The following is a 19,720-nucleotide window of genomic DNA, read 5'->3' on the forward strand; positions in this document are numbered from 1 at the left end:
ACTCGCCCTTGACACCCGGGCATGCCCGGTCTCGGTTTTCCCGGGCAAACGCCCCGGCATAAATGTGTATATAGATTGCTGCCCGATAAACGGGCTTGTCAGAATACCTGAGCTGTTTTGTTTCATTAAAGCAACTCGGACGAATTCCGTCTTTGGTCGCGTCAATTCTTTCGACTCGCGTTGGAGCGCAGCTCCTTCAGTTGGATAAATTGCGTTCTGCTGAAACAGGTATGGATTAATCAGGGGAACAATTTATGGAAATATCAACTGTAGATGCTATCAATGTTTTAAACATGAAAAGAAAACACTTCTACTCATTGATTGTAGAGAAAAAAAAGATAGAACCTGATGTATTTAATCTTTGGCAACAACGATGAGCTGTGGTACTAAAACACAACGATGAGCTGTGGTACTAAAACACAACGATGAGCTTTGGGCGTATTTTGCATTGAGATGCTGTACTGGATGCTCCGGCAGAGGTATCAGCAGTTGCTGCGGTTATGACTTCGGAATTGGGCTTTGTTGATGGATTTCCAGAATGGTGGAATCTCCCGTTCATTCCCTACAAACTTGCGTTGGTTTCTTCCTTCTCAAAACTCTATTGGATTCGTATTGGCATGTTGGTCATCTTGCAACACATTCTGGTAGGTGTGACCAACTGTCGCATGTAACGTTTCTTTCCTGTCTAGAGTTTCCATGTTTGCATCATTGTTATCCCACATACAGGCTGTTGTTAAGTTTGGCTCAAGGCGAATCCCATTTGGAGTATCACGTTCGTCACCCTCAACTGAATAGGCGAATTCAGTCTCGAGAGCCTTGGTCTCACTGTAGCTTATACAGTGTCCTGTTCTGTTCAGAATCTGCATGGCTAGTTTTGATCCTGTGAGGGATGCAAGCCCGAGACCCATGGCTGTGTGTTTCCATGGTTTTACGGTACCATGAGTGACGTTGTAAATGGCATCCGATGCCATTGCAGTTACCTTTCGGTCGATTGTAACCTTGTGTGCACCACTGAAAGTTGGTGTCATGCCCGCAAGGAGACATCTGAAGAACAGGTACAGCTGTGCTGGTATCTCTGCGGTGCATTCCTTCAAATTTTGGACTGTTGCAGGATTTGGGGTCTTGGTCTTCGGCAACTGCATAATCAGAGATCTAAGATGGAGAGCGGCCCATCTTAACTTGTTATCCTGTTCATACCGTTTAGAATCCTCATAAAGGCGAGCCTTGGCATCCTCTTCTGGAAGAGCAGAACTATAGATTAAGTTGCCTTTCCGAGGGTCTGCCAGTTTTATTGCGATTTTTTCTTTGAAATGGTCTTTTACCTTCCTGGTAGGATTTTGAGCTCAGTAGGCCTGGACGTCTGCCCCATTTCCTCCGACACTGATGTACTCCTCTTTGTAAATCACTAACTAACACATCGTTGCTTTCCTAGCACCTCGTTCTGGATATATGAAAGCAGAGATGCAAATGCTCTTTTGTGGTAGGACTGAGACGAGCTCCCTTCATTGGGCCGATCTTGATCATCAGTCTCCCGCAGGAACTGGACACGGCATGATTTGTGGTATTCTGCCTCCTTTGCAATCAAGTCCACGCCACTCCAAATGAGACTATTGATGCGTTCGTTTTTCATCGACTTTACCCGATGGCAAAGTGACTCACAACCGGCAACTGTCACTATCTTTTCCATTTGTCGCAAAGTGACTCACAACCGACTCCTCTTTTCCATTTTTCTTCTTTTTGACATTTTGAGAGGAGATTTCTCTGGTGGCTTGGTGAGTGGTATCTTCTCGGTGCTTTAGAATGTGCAAATTAAGTTCCATTACACTTACCTCTTGATTGACAATAGTGGATGAACGATTTGAATCTCCCAAACATTGCCTTGGGCTGACTCCCCCAAACATTGCTCTTCTGAAGTCACACATGGTTCTTCTGGATCCATCCTCCTGGGTGATTCTTCCGAACCTTGCTCTTCTGAAGTCATCCTCCTGGCTGACGTCGATAATCCAAAGCTGAAAGAATAGAATAATGCGTTGTATTAAAACAATCCCCAGAGCCACACTTTTGCTAACACCCATTATAAAAAGAAACGACTACAGTAATATTAAATATTAATTGAGAGGAATCAAAATTGACATTTTTCGTAGTATGTGCAATGTGCAATTAGCCTACCTTGAGGGAAATGGTTCAGTCACATGTACAATAATTATCATAATGGTCCAGTCAGACACAAAAAATATATGCCTTCATTCCCCTCAATCAAGAAAAGAGTATAAATTCACATTGTTCAGCGTTAAAATTAATGACCGTACACCGAAGAATATAGGCTCCACTTGTAGTATATAGTGTGAGTAACCTTGGCTGCATAAGGTTCATTGACATGTCTATATCAGTGGATACGGTAGGCCTAATTAATGGACAAGTGGCCCTCCATATGATGGATGGACAGCATCAGCAGGAGGGTGAGGGTTAGGTGAATTCTATGCATTTTGTGATTAGGCCTCGGCGCTATTCTGGCAGCATACACGTACCTGATGGATTCAAAGGGATGTACATGTACATGTACCACTTTGCATCATCATAAACACACTCATTTTGAGTATAGGTTACAAAGGAGAGACTTCTCTGAAATCTTTAAAGTTTTAAAGCTTGATTAATGAGATAATAGGTGGCAGCATGATATCTATGGGGAGCAATTTAAGTAACAAAACTTACCTCTCAAATACTGCTTCTAATATGATCATTAATAAAATGAGTTGGGTTGCAGTGAAAACAAAACTTGACTACTTGATTCCTATTTTAAAACTGACTTTATTTCCCACAGATATACCGGTAAAAGTGTCACAAAGAGTAAGTAATACATCTAAAGTAACACGCCTGGCACCTTGTTGTCTAGGTTCAGGCTTGGTCAAATACATGCTATTGTAGCGGTTACCGCTGGATGCACACAATCGCCTTGCACCGGCCAGAACACGGCCAGACGCGCCTCAACCGGGCATGCCCGGACTCACTGTTCCCGGGCACGCCCGGTCTCGTCTTTCCCGGGCGTGCCCGCTCTCGCCTTTCCAGGGCTCGCCCAGAGCGTCCGGGCATGCCCGCTATCGCCTTTCCAGGGCTCGCCCAGAGCGTCCGGGCATGCCCGCTATCGCCTTTCCAGGGCTCGCCCAGAGCGTCCGGGCATGCCCGCTATCGCCTTTCCAGGGCTCGCCCAAAGCGTCCGGGCATGCCCGCTATCGCCTTTCCAGGGCTCGCCCAGAGCGTCCGGGCATGCCCGCTATCGCCTTTCCAGGGCTCGCCCAGAGCGTCCGGGCATGCCCGCTATCACCTTTCCAGGGCTCGCCCAGAGCGTCCGGGCATGCCCGCTATCGCCTTTCCAGGGCTCGCCCAGAGCGTCCGGGCATGCCCGCTCTCGCCTTTCCAGTGCTCGTCCAGAGCGCCCGGGCACGCCCAGCCTCGACTTGCCAGGCCGCAGCCAAACACGCCCGGGCAGGTCCAGACTCGCCTTTCCAAGGCTCGCCCTTGACACCCGGGCATGCCCGGTATAGCTTTTGCCGGGAAAACTTCCCGACATAAATGTATATATATATTGCTGCCCGATAAACGGGCTTTTGTCAGAATACCTGAGCTGTTTTGTTTCAATAAAGCAACTCGGACGAATTCCGTCTTTGGTCGCGTCACTTCTTTCGACTCGCGTTGGAGCGCAGCTCTTTCACTATATCGATAATTGTGAGTCAATTACAAAGCCACAGAATCAAGAGATGAATTGGGCTTTTTCTCAGAATTCCGTCTAGCTCGATGGGGGGGAGGGGGCATTCGGGGGTGTCTGGCGGGCACACCCCACCACTGAAAATGTCTGGCAGTGGCCATTCATGATACCCGGGACTACGCCGAACATTTTCCAGAAGATTTCATCAGGTTAACTCACAGAGCTGATCAAGCTCAATTTTGGGGTCCCTTTCTAATTCTGACCACATCCACCAGAATGTTCCCGGCAGACGTCCATTTCCTTACATGGACATGCACATGGACCATTGCTATATACATGAGAATTGGTTAACTTTCCAGCTAGGCTGACCCCCCAGGGCTCCCGGTCTAATACCATCACACTGGGTCCTCCCCAACGATTGATCTGGCGAATACAGCATGTTGCATACCTTTCCCCACCTCAGCGCCATACCCGTTGACGGCCATCAGCAGCCTGGAGGCAAAATCTGGACTCATCGCTGAACAAGACTGCACTCCACTGTTGAATGTGGGAGGGAGACTTAAGTTTGCACAGCTCCACTTAAGTTTACAAGTGATTGATAAACTGTAACCACAGGTAGACACAATTAATCGGACTGAAAGAACATGGCTCAGAAAGAGAGCAACTCACATCATACATTTCATTTGAATCAGAAACCTGAAATCCCAATAAGAGTCCAATAGTGTAGCAGCATAGCAAACCTGTTGTGCATTTTGTGATACAAGCACCAAATTTGGCACAAATGTACATTAATATGTTGCGAACATTTTCAGATATTGGGCCACTTGAAATTCCGTAATTTTTTTTTTCAAATTTTTTCAAATTTCGTAATTTCAAATTTTTCGGGTGACACCGTCACAATTTCGGTCTTCGAGGCCGGCCGATATAGTGGGGCGGCTTAGCCCAAATATTCAAAAGAATTGTGCATTTTGTGATACAAGCACCAAATTTGGCACAAATGTACATTAATATGTTGCGAACATTGTGTGGTCAGCAATGAAGACGAGAGTCTGAATTACATGTATGCAAAAGACCTTGTGAACCAGTGAAGCAAATACACGGGTAAGCATGAATTAAATCTAGGGCATGATATAATTTCCATGATGTTTACCTCTACACTCAATGGTGGAAGGAGGTAATGTTTTGATCCCAGCTTGTCTGTATGTCTGTTTGTCTGTTAGTCCACAAAATTCCAGACAAAGCTTGTAGTAGTGGTAGTTGTAGTGGTAGTGGTGATAACAGAAATTGTTATATAGAACTGAACTTATATTATTATTATATGCAGAAAATAACTTCATTTCTATATGCCCTGCAGTGGACAGGTTAATTGGTTTATGCACTGAAGGGGTCACCCTGGTGTGCACTGCTGTGTTCTGCCTCACTGAGTTGTTCAGGTATGATGTACTCAGCACAAGCTTCCGGTCGGCCCGGAGGTGGGGGTGCGGGGCCTGTCACGGAACGTCAAAACAAACGGCCTGCCGGGGCCGCCCAAAAGTCGGGCGTGAGGGGCGCGTCCACTAATGGAACGCCTCTCGCTTCCCAGATCGAGGGCCACGTGGTCAGGAGAACCTCGTCCCTTCCGGTCACACTTTGCCTATCGGCCGGCCTCGAAGACCGAAATTGTGACGGTGTCACCCGAAAAATTTGAAATTACGAAATTTGAAAAAAATTGAAAAACAAAATTACGGAATTTCAAGTGGCCCAATATCTGAAAATGTTCGCAACATATTAATGTACATTTGTGCCAAATTTGGTGCTTGTATCACAAAATGCACAATTCTTTTGAATATTTGGGCTAAGCCGCCCCACTAAATTAAACATCAACAGATTTGTTCAGATCAGAACATTCAAATTAATAAATATTGGTCTTAACAGGGTCCCACAAGAGGCTGCAGTCATACATTTGAGCTGCTTAGTGTGGGTGTGATTCCTGACCCAACTATAAACTGTCGGTTTGGTGCTTCACATTCAGGGCATTGAATCACTAATTTCACCGTCCCATGGATGGGTGCTGTCTTCAACATTAAGGGTGCTCTCTGCTAGCACTAGTTGGTGGACTATCGGGGTCTTTCTTAACACCAGTGGGATCTTGAAGACCTAGTGGGGTCTTTCACAAAGAGTATGTAACTTAACACTGACACCCTGAACAAATTTCAAATTCCTGCTCTGACTACTGGAGGGAAGGCAAAAGCAAACTACTGATTTATTTCTTCCAATGGAGCTGAAGTAACCGCAAACTTAATTGGGAACTAAAAATGAAAATAAAAGATCAGATGTGACGTTAATTCAAAACTGCAGTGAAGACGTATTGGAGATTTTTTTGTATTTTTTTTTGTATACAAGATCGAGGCTCGTGAAAGAGCGGACATTAATCACACAAAAAATCAAACAGACACATAAAACATATAATAAGGGGAGCGGTAGACAAGATGGGGAGAGAGGGGGAAGCACACAAACACAACATTTGAGAGCAGGGACATCGGGAGATCTATGGGAGGGAGAGGACTTGGGGGGAGGAGGCGTGGGAAGGGGGGGTGGGAGGGGAGATGTATAAAACACAAGGACACTGCAAGGACTTCCAGGAAAGAAGTTGGTATTTTAAAAATTTCTAAGATTAACTTAGGTACTGGATTAACTAAGATTGCCTTCGGTACTGGATTTTGTAAAACAACACCACTGAATACTTACAGCAACATGGTACAGGCCTTCATGAAACACCACATATAATGAAATAAAAATACATTATTTGCTGAGCAACAACTATTACAGAGTTGGATGGAGATGCAGATGGCACAAATCTACCAGGAAATGTCTCTGTACAATCACCAAAACACAAAGCGGAATATGGACTAAAGAATCTCCATACACAAAATAGATACCAGAAAATTTGGATTAATGGGTTAAGTTAAGACTGCGTCGATCAACATAGCTGGAAAGTGTTTGGGAGCAGCAAAAGAATGAGCAGAGCTGAATCCAAGATATGCTACTAACCTGCACACGCTTTATTTTAATAAAGAATTGGATTAGTAATAATAATTAATCTCAACATTACTCAGTTGTACTCCTTAAAATATTTAGGGGAAATTCAAGTTATCTTAATTTCAGCCTCAAGGTCCAAAACCGAGTGAATAAATGACAGCCAAAGTATATAGTGTTAATTTTTTTATGAAAAGGTTTCACGTGCCCTGTCCTGTGATTTGAGATGCATCTCTCAGTACTACGACTGTACGTGATAATGAAAATGAACTCCCGCCTCTGGAACAAACTCCCTCACTCTCTTCAATCCCAATCCTCCCTCCAGGTCTTTAAAACAGCTGTTCACCACCATCTCTTATCTTCCCCCATCCAAAACCTTGATCTTTTCTACCCCCGCTAATTCACCCCAGATCCACATTTTTTGAAATAACGACTTATTTCTTACCTGGAAGTTCTAGCAGTGTCCATGTGTTTTATACCTCTCCCACTCCCACCCCCCCCCCCCCCCCCACCTTCCCATGCCTCCTCCCCCCAAGCCCTCTCCCTCCCACAGATCTCCCGATGTCCCTGTTCTCTGCTGATGTACTTGTGTGCTTTCCTCCCTCTCCCCATCTTGTCTCCCGCTCCCTTTATTGTATGTTTTGTGTGTCCGTTTGTTTTTTTGTGATTGATGTTAGCTCTTACACGAGCCTCGATCTTGTATACAAAAATAATAATAACAATAACCGAGCAGGAGAGCATGTCCTCCATTCACAGTTGCAAAAGCGGCACGCTAAAGATTGATAAGATTTGTTTATATACGGATTATTAGCGCAAGGCATACGGAGATGCATCACTCTCCGCAGGGATAATGAATGTACCCACATCAAACTCCTTGACCCACATAATAAAAGGTGTGACATGATGGGGGCAATTGTTGGAATACTTCCCAGTGACTTTTTGAATTTGGATCCCAATGGAGTTTGATTGAATTTGAAATCTCTGTTGCATTTCAGGGGGCTTTGAAGAGGAGTGGGGGAATAAAAAGGGGTGATGTTACATTGAACAGTCCTATCTGCATTTTGGATGTGTCCATCAAATATTGGTGCTAGCTGGTGAGATTTCCCAATATATTGGACATGAACTAAAGTTGATGCAACCTACGGAAAGTATATTAGTTATGTAAAGGTCTACTTTTTTGGGGGAGGGGTTATGGGAATTGGGGTGATAAAGCAACTATGAAGTGGGTGGAGGGGAGGTCAACTATGCACCTTATACATGGGGTCTGCATTTACAGTAATGGAATCTCTTATAATGAGGCCGAAGCACAGTATCTGTTCCTCTCCCATTTTAGGCAAGCCAGTGGTTTCTGTTTTTTACCCTCTGTTTCATGGTGTTTGTGGGGGGGGGGGGGGGGGGTGGGGGTTCCACAGGGAAGGTGTACATGTCTCGTGCTGTAGTAGGGTGCGATGTGGTTTACCACTCGTTGCTTTTAGATACGGACACCGCATAGCTCTGCGAGCGAAAAGAAGGCCGAGTGTGTGAGCCCTTTTTTCCGGTACATAGCCTCCACCCTTGCCAAGACTTTCAGACTACCTCCTAGTGGTGCACCTTGGTAACAGTGCTCCTGAGGGAACTGGCTAAATGTATGGAGGATCTCGGAATAGGTTGGTACCCTTGAGGTGTAGTGTGCATGGCCCTGCATTGTGAGGACTGGCTGTGACACTCACCAATCCAACCAGGGTAGGTGGAGCTCCATAGCCTTGGTAGGCAGTCCACCTAGGAGAAGGAAACTCTGATTGCATAATCCCCTTGTTGCCTTGCTAGTGGGGGGGCCAATGTTTTCCCGTTGAATTCAAATGTTAATTTGTGGACACTGGTTGGGTTGTCTTTAGGGATGATAGAAGTTGTAGAAAAAATATGTCTCCATTTTTTTCAAGTTCTTTATAGCGGCCATTTTGGATTATCAAAATGGCGTTTGTTGAAAACCGAAATTGTCATTATCTTGGCTTCTAAATGACCTAGAGTGTTAATTTTGGTGTCCAAATGTACATATTTGCGGATACTTAATCCAATAAACACACATTTATACACCTACATATGATCAAAAGGGTTCTTATGGCAGCCATATTGGATTTTCACGCACTTATGCCAACACATATATATATATTTTTCCATCATTTTCACTTCTAAATCACATAAAGGCTGGACTTTAGTGTTCAAATGTACACTTATAATGTCTTTGTGCAATATTTTTAGTTGGCAGTGTTCATTGTTACATTGAAGGATCTCCATCCTCCTCATCATCAGTGTTATCGATTCCCATGGGGCGCTCCTGACCCGTGTTACCACACACCTCTTCATCTGCCCCACACATACACATCTCAGAACAGTTGAGATGCTGAGACCTGCATGAGCAGTGAGACATGCATTGGGTCTTCTTGCAGTTACATTTGATTAGATGTGTGATGGCAGCTGGGGCTGGAGGGTCCTTGGTTGTGATGGGCACCAGCTGATCTCCTTCTGCTCTCCATCCATGTTCTGTTGGTTGTGGAAGCTGGGGGTCCGGTACATCAGCCTGATGCCACACCATGGCCTGGAAATGTGCACGAGCAATGGCTTCATGTAAAGCTCCCCGTGTTGGTGGCAGCTTCTGTGCCTCTAGCTGTTTCTTGGTAAACAGTCTCCACCTCAGCTTGCCCACATCCACAACTGTAGTACGAGGCTCATACAGCTGGCATACAAATGCCTCAATGTCACTTTCTGTGTCAGCTCTCAGCTCCTCAGAGGCCCCAAGGTCATGAAACGCAGATACCACCTCAACAGAGCACCTATTGAGGGCTTGCCAACATGTGAGCTTTCCCTTGCCGGCAAACCGAGCCCAGACTGTGGTTGATAGGTCGTGGTGCTCCTTGCGTGTAGCTGATTGTGAGCCAGCCATCTGACGGGCTTCTTCAGCAAGCCTACTCAGCTCTGGTGCTGTCAGAAAGAACCTTTCGCGGGCACTGGCATTCTGGGTAATGCCCACAATACCCCCTGTCACCTTCATGATCCTGTTGATGTGCTCCAGTGCATGGTCCACACCTACAGCACAGAAGGGGATTTCATTCTTATGGACACTGAAGTTCCCATCCATGAACTCTTGGTAGATCCCTGGATCTGTCATCTTCAGGGCCTTCATCTCTGCAAGGTACCGGGGAGTCAGCCTGGCATATTTCTGTTTGTCATGTGCAAAGAAGTATATGCACATCTCATCCAGTGAAGACAGGTGAAGCTCAAATTGTCCATCACGGGTGGCACGGATGAATGTGTATATCAGCATTATCATCCGCATGTACGTCGCACAAACTTGAACAGTGGACTCTTGGCTTCTTTCCTCTCATCAAACTTTGCCATGGCCTCCAGGACTTCGTTTGACTCGAGGACAGCTAGCATGTTGTTCTGCGCGCTTGTCATCTCCTCTCGGTTGTGTAGATGACAGCTCTGGGCAACCTGTTGTGCTGACTGGGTACATGGGCCCCTCAGATGGGGATGCTCTTGGAAGAATTCGTCCACATAGAGGTCGAAGAGGGCTTGGACAGTGGTGATGTGGGCCTCCAAAGCCCTCTTCATGTGCTTGGCTTCCAGTATTTGTCTGGTCGTTGTTGGGCCATAGATATCAGCCTCAGACCAAGCCTCGTCAAGACCACTGTCCTCTATGGCATTCCCAGCAGCCCTCAGTGCAGCCATCACAGTGTGCATCTCCCCTAGTCGCAGTACCCACTTGCCTTTGCAGTCATCTCTGGTCATCTCCAGCTGTTTGGCTCGCTCATACAGGGCCATGTCTAAGGTGATCACTGTCTTCCTATCGGGACCCATGACCATGCAGTTGATTTGCTGTGTCTGTTTCAAGACTGTTATCAGTGTTTGCCATTCATGGGCTGGTGCTGCTACCAATGGCAGGGCGTTGACCTCTGTCAGAGGCTTCGAAGAGGAGAGCAGTGAGTTGTAGGCTGTCCAAGTTGGGATATCGTGATGCTTGATCCTACTGCCAGGTGGTTGTTTTGGATCGTGGACGAGTGACCCAACAGGGTCAGCATGCTGGGGTTCTGCAGCTTGCAGCTGGTCATCTGGTGGGATGATGTCGTCTTGTACGTCCTCAGCTTCAGCTGTTCGCATGATTGTGCGTGAAAGTAGCCACACTGTGTCCGTCGCAGAGTACGGCTTGGTGACATCTGGGTTTGACCGTGTCTTGAAGCTATACGTGGTACCTGTGGCAGATTGTTTGTTTGGTGCTTGGCAAGGAACAAAGTCTGGAGCAGTCAGAACCTTGAGTGAGCGGTGTCTGGCCTTTCGGTCATGTAGTGTCAGTGTTCTATGTTCATCTGTGGAGGGTGCATGTTCCCGTCGTTGGTAGAGTGCCCAGGCTGTAGCATGGAGTGTCCGCTTCCCATCAGGTGTGTCTTCATTGAAGTCACTGTTGTCCACTGCAAAGAAGACAAACGTCCCTATGCGCATGGTTCTTGGAAAGTATACACCCTGTTCTGTCGTAGACTCTATGACTGAGTTGGCCAGCTGTGTCTCCAACCGCAAGATCCGACTATAATCAACAGACAGACCGAACCCATGCAGGAAATCCAGAAGCTTCTTGTTTCTGGTGGACTGATGGACTACAATGGCAACGGCAAGCTGCTGTGGCCATTCTAAGCGATGGCGGAATGGTGCATCTGGCTCTTTGGGCTTGTACGTGACTTGGCGTTTTGACTTGTAGCCGTACATGATGTTCTGACTGATGGTTATAACATCTCGATGAATAGTGGCTGAGCGCATAGTCTCTGGCTCAATGCTCGTGGCTGGTCCTTCCAGTAGCCAGCGGAGGAAAGCATAGAGTACTTTGGGTACATGCTTTTCAGCATCATCAGTGTTCATTTCTCCTTCAAATTGCCATGGGTGCTTGTTCTGACAAGCAATGGAACTGCGGAGAACAGAGGCACTCTCAAACAGTTGTTCGATGTTTTTTTCATTTGTCTTCGTCATTGCATCTTCGACAGCTGCATCACGCACGGCAGTGGAGAATACACAGTCTGACTCGTTTCGACGTTTTGGTTTCATGAAGTGAACGTCATCAATGTGAGAGTTGATTTTCTCCTTCATGCCTTGGGTAGTAGGTGATGGGACATTGTGCACACCATTATTGTCAAGAATCCTGGAGTAAACCGACTTCAGGTCAGACATGTTGAGAATTTCACCAGCTTGGAGTAGAGAGCGAACAAGGCTGACAAACTCAATGTCTGCGGCTATTTTGATAACATTAGTTTCTTGCAGTATGTGTTCTTTGTCATCACTTGATGTCCCACTCTTGGGAGCACGTTGGACATTCTGCACCCAGCATGGGAGATGATACTTGACGTCGATCGCATGAGCATCATGTGCACTGATGGCAGCACTCAGCTGAACTTTCCACTTGTGGTTGCTGCCTTCTTCAACAGCTTTCTTCAGCTGTTTACCTGCGTTGAACGTGCATACAACATGTACACTTTCCTTAGTGACCTCTTGACAGAAGAAACAAAGGTCTCTGTTGAATGGAGTTGATGATGAACGTGTGAAGCGAAGAGTCTCGTCTTGCGTAGAACCTGAGGTACTTGCAGCGGCAGGTGCAGAAGAAGGACGTCCACACCTCTTATGAAGATGCTGGGTGTCGCCATGTTCGCAGGCTTTCTGGTGGCGAACTCTAGCACGCTCCAGGTGAGCAGTGTTGCATGTAGATCCATAACATGCCCGGTGCCACTTTGCTTTATTGTTCCTCAAGTCAGTGGCAGTGAAACAGCTTAATCGTTCGCTGATCTGTTTGAAGTCGGCATCACCATATCGTGCCCTCTCCTGGATGAACTGGAGAAACTTTGCATATGAGCCCAGTGCTGGCTCAGTCACTAGTGCACCTTGGGGATCCTGGCACTGAATGCAAAGTGTGAAATCAGTTTCTTTCTTGGTTTTCTTGCTTTTTGGCTCCATCATAGCTCAGGGTCACGAATCTGGAACATACAAATAACAAATAACAATTAAGATAGATGTGCATTAAGTTAGATTTTGGACACTGGTTCGGCTGTGCCATAAAAACCTATTTTTATCCCTTGTAGGTTATTAAAGAAGGTTTCATTCAATTCTCTATCCCCAAAAATGTACAACTGGACACCAGAATCGAAACTCTAGGTCATTTAGAAGCCAAGATAATGGAATTTTACGTTTTCGACATCCGCCATTTTGAAAATCCAAAATGGCCGCCATAAAGAACTTGAAACAATTGGAGACATATTTTTTCTAGAACTTATATCATCCCTAAAGACAGCCCAACCAGTGTCCAAAAATTAACAAGCAATTTCACCGGGCATTTCAATCTGCTACATTGGCCCCCCCACTATGCAGGGTTTGTCTCTTTAGACAAAGTCTAGGCCCACAGCTGCTTCTGCGTTTTTCTGCGTTCTTCCAGTCACCCCATCCCTCCCTCACAGTTGAACTTCCTAAATCCAGACTGACTGCATACCTCAACTCTTTTATTCGTCACTTCTTCTGTCTATAGAAGCACCTTTCAGAGACTGTTCTGTCTCACCCTTCCTTTCAGGACTTCAAGCGGGCAGTGCACCGCCATCTGTTGTCATCCTGACCGATGATCTGACCAATTCTGACCTATGATCTTTATTACCCCCACTGACCTTTCCTAACGCAATCATCTTAATTCCCTCTTCCATCTCCTCCATTCCTATTCATCCATCCCCTTGATATTTGTCACACGTTGTCTTCCATAAGCCTCTCTCGTAGAAAGAAAAACAAATCAGTTGCAAACCAGGATTGAGTAGACTATCGATGATGTTATTGTGCTTGAGGTTCATGGCTGCTTTCACTCCTTGTTACTGGTTACTGACCAGTTTGAGGTTGTGAAGGGAACAGAAATGCAAGTCATGTGCCATGACTAGAACTGAGGCCGAAGGAAATTTGTAGATCAGTGGTGAAATGTGGCCTGAGGCTTCTTCTGTTCTGACATTTGTACAACCTGTGGAGTCATATTTAGTGCTCTTCTAAGTTGGCTATCCTTGTTTGTTTTCCCTTCTTTGAATATTGTATCCCAAATGTCCTAACCTGACATTAAGTAAATACATTTTTCTATATTTTCCTTCTAATTATGTTTACCTGTATGTTCATAAATTAATAAAATTGTTTGCTTTTTTTTAACTACTGTGAGTATCGTATTCATATCACCTTTTGAACACCATTCATGGATATTTATTCATTACCATCACCATCACCAGCCATAAAATGCAGGTGGAATAATTATTTAAAATTTTTTTTTTTCCATCATATTTAGCCCGTACACTGCACATCAGGAGACGGGGTTTTGCAATCACTTTTGTGTGTCTGTATATGTGTCTGTGTGTCCAAGTGTGTGTGTCTGTCTGGGGCGTAACTTTTTTTTTTTACCATTTGAGCTATTGTCATCAAATTTTCACCAAAACTTTATTATGATAATATGGAGAAGGCAAAATAGTAATTCTGTCCAAAGGTCAAAGGTCAGCATCATAAAATCCTCAATTTTCATCCGATTGACCTGAAATTTTATGAATTTGCATATTGGGTCACTGGATTGGTTCACCAATGAAAAGCTAGAAGCCAATTGTTTTTTTTTTAGATCAAAAGGTCAAAGGGCAAGGTTGCGTAAAATCACCAATTTTCACCCAATTGACCTGAAATTTTAAGAATTTGCATATTGGGTCACTGAATTGGTTCACCAACCAAAAGCTACAAGCCAATTGTTTTTCTTAGATCAAAGCTCAAAGGTCAAGTTTGCTTAAAATCACCAATTTTCACCCGATTGACCTGAATTTTATAGAATTTGCACATCAGGTCACTGAATTGGTTCACTAATCAAAAGGTAGGAGGCGATTGTTTTCCTTAGATCAATAGGTCAAAGGTCAATGTTGCATAAATCGTCAATTTTCATCCAATTGACCTGAAATTTTAAGAATCTGCATATTGGGTCACAGAATTGGTTCACCAATCAAAAGCTAGAAGCTGATTATTTTTTTTAGATCTAAAGCTCAAGGGTCAAGGCTGCATAAAATCATCAATTTTCATTTTTTTTTTAAACTGTTTTCGTTATTTTGTGCATACGGAAGAAGAAGATGACGTCTGAATACAAAGAGAAGTGGATTAGCTTTGCATTTTCAGATGCTTTCTGGTTTGCTTTATTTCCATTTGCTTATACTTTTATTAATTTTTTTTCAGTTTTGGGATTTAATGGATATTGCGAATACACGTTAATCTTTATTTAATGTGTGCATGCAACCTCAATAAGTGAATTCCATTTTAGGCAAAGAAATATAACATTACTATGCAGTTTATATCCACTTAAAAGAGAATATCAGAAATAATATCACTGATTAGTGCATTTTTCGCTTGTAATTAAGCCTGTATTTCAATCTGTAGCCTCAGAGCCAAACCTGAAGCTGCGCTCACGGCTGAAGCAGAAGGTAGCAGAGCGGAGGAGCAGTCCACTTCTTCGCCGCAAAGGTCCGGGTGTGATGGCTCTTGTTAAAAAGCGGCCCATCGACATCACAGGTACTCAATAATTATCATGGGTAACTCAAGTTCCCAGTGCAACTCTCCTCTGCAGTAAAAAAAAAAAAAAGAAGAAAAAAAAAAAGAAGATGTTGGAATGAAACCAGCCCACTGCTCATTCCTAAAGGAACATTGATCTTCTTTGTAAAGCATGTAGTCATAAACCGTAGTCTCTTGAGACATTTCAGATGTTATATTTTCCAATAAAATGTTTTTTTAATGCGTTGCTTACTTTCTGCTGTCATCAAGAATGGTGGATTGCTCATCACATTGTGGAGGAGTGTGTGTGTGTGTGTGTGTGTGTGTGTGTGTGTGTGTGTGTGTGTGTGTGTGTGTGTGTGTGTGTGTGTGTGTGTGTGTGTGTGTGTGTGTGTGTGTGTGTGCGCGCGCACTTTAAATGCTTCACAAACAAAAGATCTTCCACATCTTCACCCTTGTTGTGACCGTCAAGTGATGCAAGGAGCATTATTGAAAGTATTAACTTTACCTGTTGTGTTCATGCTTAATTTGCCATTTGGAAATGGCATTCAATTAGATTTGTACCAGTACCAGGAGCTATAATCCTGAAAGTTATGACATTTGCTTACAGAAAGTCTCACGTTTGTTCATGTTCACCCTCTATGCAGAATCTCCTGTTTCTTCCAGTGCACCTGGCTCTGGTCCAAGTTCCCCAAGCAATGGAAACATTAGTGTTTCTCTGCTCAACGGAACAACAGCGATAATTCCAGCCAAGCCCAAGGTGTGCTTTCCTCGTGATGAATTGCCTGAATGGTCTGACCAGCTGAGAGCTCAGCCAATCATTTTCTCCTACCCCTCATCTCTTCCTTCCGTAAAGATTTATTGGCAAAATGCACAGAGATAATTGATGTTACTGTAAATGCTGTGCATCAACTATGAATGAGCTCTGACACCAAATCTAATTTATTTATTTATTTTTACCTTGCACAGCCATTCATTTATATACTTCTACTCTTGTTATTGATAATCTATTTATTACTTTTCCATGGAGTTGGGGAGAGAGGGGAGGTTTAGATTTAGTAAAGTAATAAAGGGGGGAAGGGGGTAGATAAATGTGTGAAGAGTGAAGAAACGAAAGAAAAATGTTTGGGAAGGTAAGAGGAAGGAAGAGCAGGAGCTTGTACAGAGCAAATGGGTTCGGAAAGGGTCGTACATTCTGTTGCAATTGTGTACATCATTTATTGATTTTATTAAAGTAAACATATGATAGTACAACTCGGTTTTTTTTTTCTAACATGATTGTTATTACATTCAAGCATTGTCATGGAAATGTGTTTTAAAGTTATTATGATGTTTAGTTTTCTTTTAAGCAATTGCATTTTTGATCGTGAAAGTAACTTTGTCTGCGGAACGAGATATATTGCATTAATTAATAATGTACACAGACACATTGATAAACTAGAACGATACTCGGTAGAGAGCATACCTCCGACTGGTTTGCCATATCACTCAATGGTGAAGAATCACTTTAAATATTCTACCAGCTGGATCCGGGTCCAGATCTTCACCAAAATTTAATCTATTCTTCGTTGTAGCACACACAACCTGTCCAACAGGTTTCGTCCAAATCCGTCCACAACTTTTTGAGATATCTTGCTGTGCATTGTTTTTGGCCCGATCTCCCAATGGTGAAGAATCACTTAAACAATTCAAGTAGCCGAATCGGAATCCGGATCTTCACCAAAATCTAATCATTTCGTCCTTGTCACATACCCTACATCTCTGCCAAATTTCGTCCGAATCCATCCACAACTTTTTGAGATATTTTGTTCACAGACAAACGGACAGACAAACAGACAGACAAACGGACAGACAAACAGACAGGGGTGAAAACATAACCTCCATACACCTTTGGTGGCGGAGGTAATAATTGCAAATTTTACCATTTTCACAGCATGGATTGCCATTTTCAAGAAATAAAATGCCATTTATTTGGTTATTTGACAAAATGAAGCAATTATTGTGACATGGATTTATCCCCCCCCCCCTCCCCCCATTGGAGGAAGACCCTCTTGTGTTTAGGCCGTTGGTGATCCTATGGTTGGCAGCGAGTGCCCTGGAAGCACTCGCTGATAGTCAGGGTTGCCCAAATAGCTCAGATGGCAGAGCACTGGTACGGTAATACACCAGAGGACCTGGGTTTGATTCCTGATCAGAGCATGTAATTTTTCCGCATATGTCAATTTAATTATAATCCTGTTCATCAATGTAATATATATATATATATATATATATATATATATATATATATATATATATATATATATATATATATATATATTGTTGCGAATATGGAATTTGGCCTCCATATCCGCTTGTAAATATTCCCCTATTTCCCCAATACTCCCCAACTATCCCCAATCCCCCATTCCCTAGTCCCATTGTCTGTAAACAACAATCAGTAGAGCCGACCTTCCCCTTTTTCCCCCATTAAATGTCGTGCCCAGGTCCACCGCACCACACGTAGACAACTTTCGGACATCTTGCTAGTTATTCTTAGTCTATGTCAGTTAAGGACTCGTTTCCATTAATTATGACTCTTCGTTGCACCAGAATGTGATTATATGGCACCAGTAGTGAGTTTAGGACCTTTCCCATACCTCCTCCCATCTTCTTCCCCAAACAACAACAACAACAACAACAGAGGGGCACGGCGCTGCGCGGGGGGGAGTGTGCGTCCTGACACCGGCTCGGTTAGCCGCCATTGACAATGCGCTCCAGACCATGCGCTCCACGGGGTTACCACAAAGGGGCTGGCTGTCAGCTCCTCGTCAAGGGCGGAGCCTGGTAAACCCCCCGCACGCACCCAATGAGAAGCAACGTGCCGATTCCACGAGGCGGAGCTAACGAGCCGAGGGCGTGTCACTCCCCGCCGGATATACGCGGCCACGTAGCGGACGTGACGTCAGATGCGCCCCCAGCTTGAGCAGACAAGTCACTATCTCCGAGCGCTGTGACCTTCCCGCATCTCTGGACCGGACCGAGTCGATTCTGCCTCGAGCCCAGGTGCACCTGGAGCCATCGATTCTGCCTTTCCTTGCCATCAAACCCCGTGTGAGTCAGCCTTTTGTCCCGTTTATCTGTCGTCTGTTGGGAATAATATAAGAGTGTGTCTAAGTGCTTGTCTTTCTATGCTGTACCTCTTGTAGTTGTAATCTAACCTTCCGCCTTAATATAACCTCCTCCGGAGGTCTTGAGAACTGAACCCTGGGTGTCGTGTCATTTGAAACCCAGCCGTGTGTCCTTTTCCTTTATTGCCTTTATTGACCTAGCGTAGCGCGATTAGTCAACGTTCGAGTATAATCGGGTCACTTGTGCAGACGTGGTCATACCAAAACCGCTCGGTAAATAACATCTAAGCCACGTCTGTAACAATATATATATATTGTTGTGGATTTGAGAATTGTGTTGTGGTTTTTTTATTATCGTTGTAATGAAGCTTGTGTAAATATCACCCTCCGTGTTGTGTGTAAAGGTCAAAGGGCATCCCTTAGTTAGGTCATATACAATCACGTAGCAAATCATAGATCTCCCCGTTCAGTAGTTATCTCCTTATTATGTGTATTAGTTTAAGGCTTTGTCTTCCATTAATTGACACTCCATTGCACCAAATTCAAATAAGGTAGATTCCCTTCCAATTCCCCTTTTGTCAGCGATTGCCAACTGCATTCGTCCTCCATTACGCACGCGGTCGGTTCAGGGAAGAAAGGCGTGGCCCTCACCTCATCATCAAGGGTGTAGCCCCGAACGACCAACCACAGGCTCGGTGGGTATGGCTTGGTGAGGCGTGGCATAAAACCCGCGGCGGGACGCCCCCACCTCAGATGAGATAGAGGAGAGATGAGTGAGGAGGGCGCACGGAGCAGTCAGTGAAGGAGGAGCTGAAGGTCGAGCTTTGACGTGCAGTTTTCGACCTGCTGCGGCGAAGCAACGCGACCGTGCGACCCAGATTGCGGAGGATTGGTGGCCGCTCACCTGGAGCCTTGCCGTTTACATGGACCGGACCCGCATCCTCCCCGCCTTGTGATCCCGCCTCATCCGTCCAGCCATCCCTCTGGTCCGAGCTGAACCTTCCCTCCTTTTCAGCCACTCGTGCCTGTCTTCATTTTCCATTCGTGTGAGTCTGTCTTTGTTTGTTCTGTCCTGGGTTTTTAAGTAAGACTAACATAAAAAAAGCTAGCGTTGCACTGTGTCCTTCTGGTCCGTCCCTCTTTCTGTAATTATTTTCTTATTCTTCCTTCTTCCTTGGTTTCTTTGATTGTGTAAATAGTAATTAGTAAATAAATCATATTTGTATTTCCTACCTTTGTTCTGCTTCTTCTTCACATTCGGTCGTTTTAGTGATTTCCCCATTGAAAACCTGTGGCGCGATTTTGGCCAACGTTCAAGGATCGGGTTAGTTTCTGTTAATAGTTC

At 44.6% G+C, this 19,720-nt stretch overlaps 1 protein-coding gene across 1 annotated transcript in view; it reads left to right on the forward strand.

Annotated features, from left to right (window-relative positions):
• Positions 1-19,720, forward strand: part of LOC137430902 (histone deacetylase 4-like) — a 500,554-nt gene that overhangs the window by 124,729 nt on the left and 356,105 nt on the right. The window contains exons 6-7 of the mRNA XM_078782462.1: positions 15,155-15,286; positions 15,913-16,025. Coding sequence (XP_078638588.1) covers positions 15,155-15,286; positions 15,913-16,025 — 245 coding nt within the window. The remainder of the gene's footprint in view (positions 1-15,154; positions 15,287-15,912; positions 16,026-19,720) is intronic.

The sequence above is a fragment of the Myxine glutinosa genome, chromosome 7 (genome assembly GCF_964187855.1).
Source record: "Myxine glutinosa chromosome 7, kmMyxGlut1.1, whole genome shotgun sequence".
NCBI lineage: Eukaryota > Metazoa > Chordata > Myxini > Myxiniformes > Myxinidae > Myxine > Myxine glutinosa.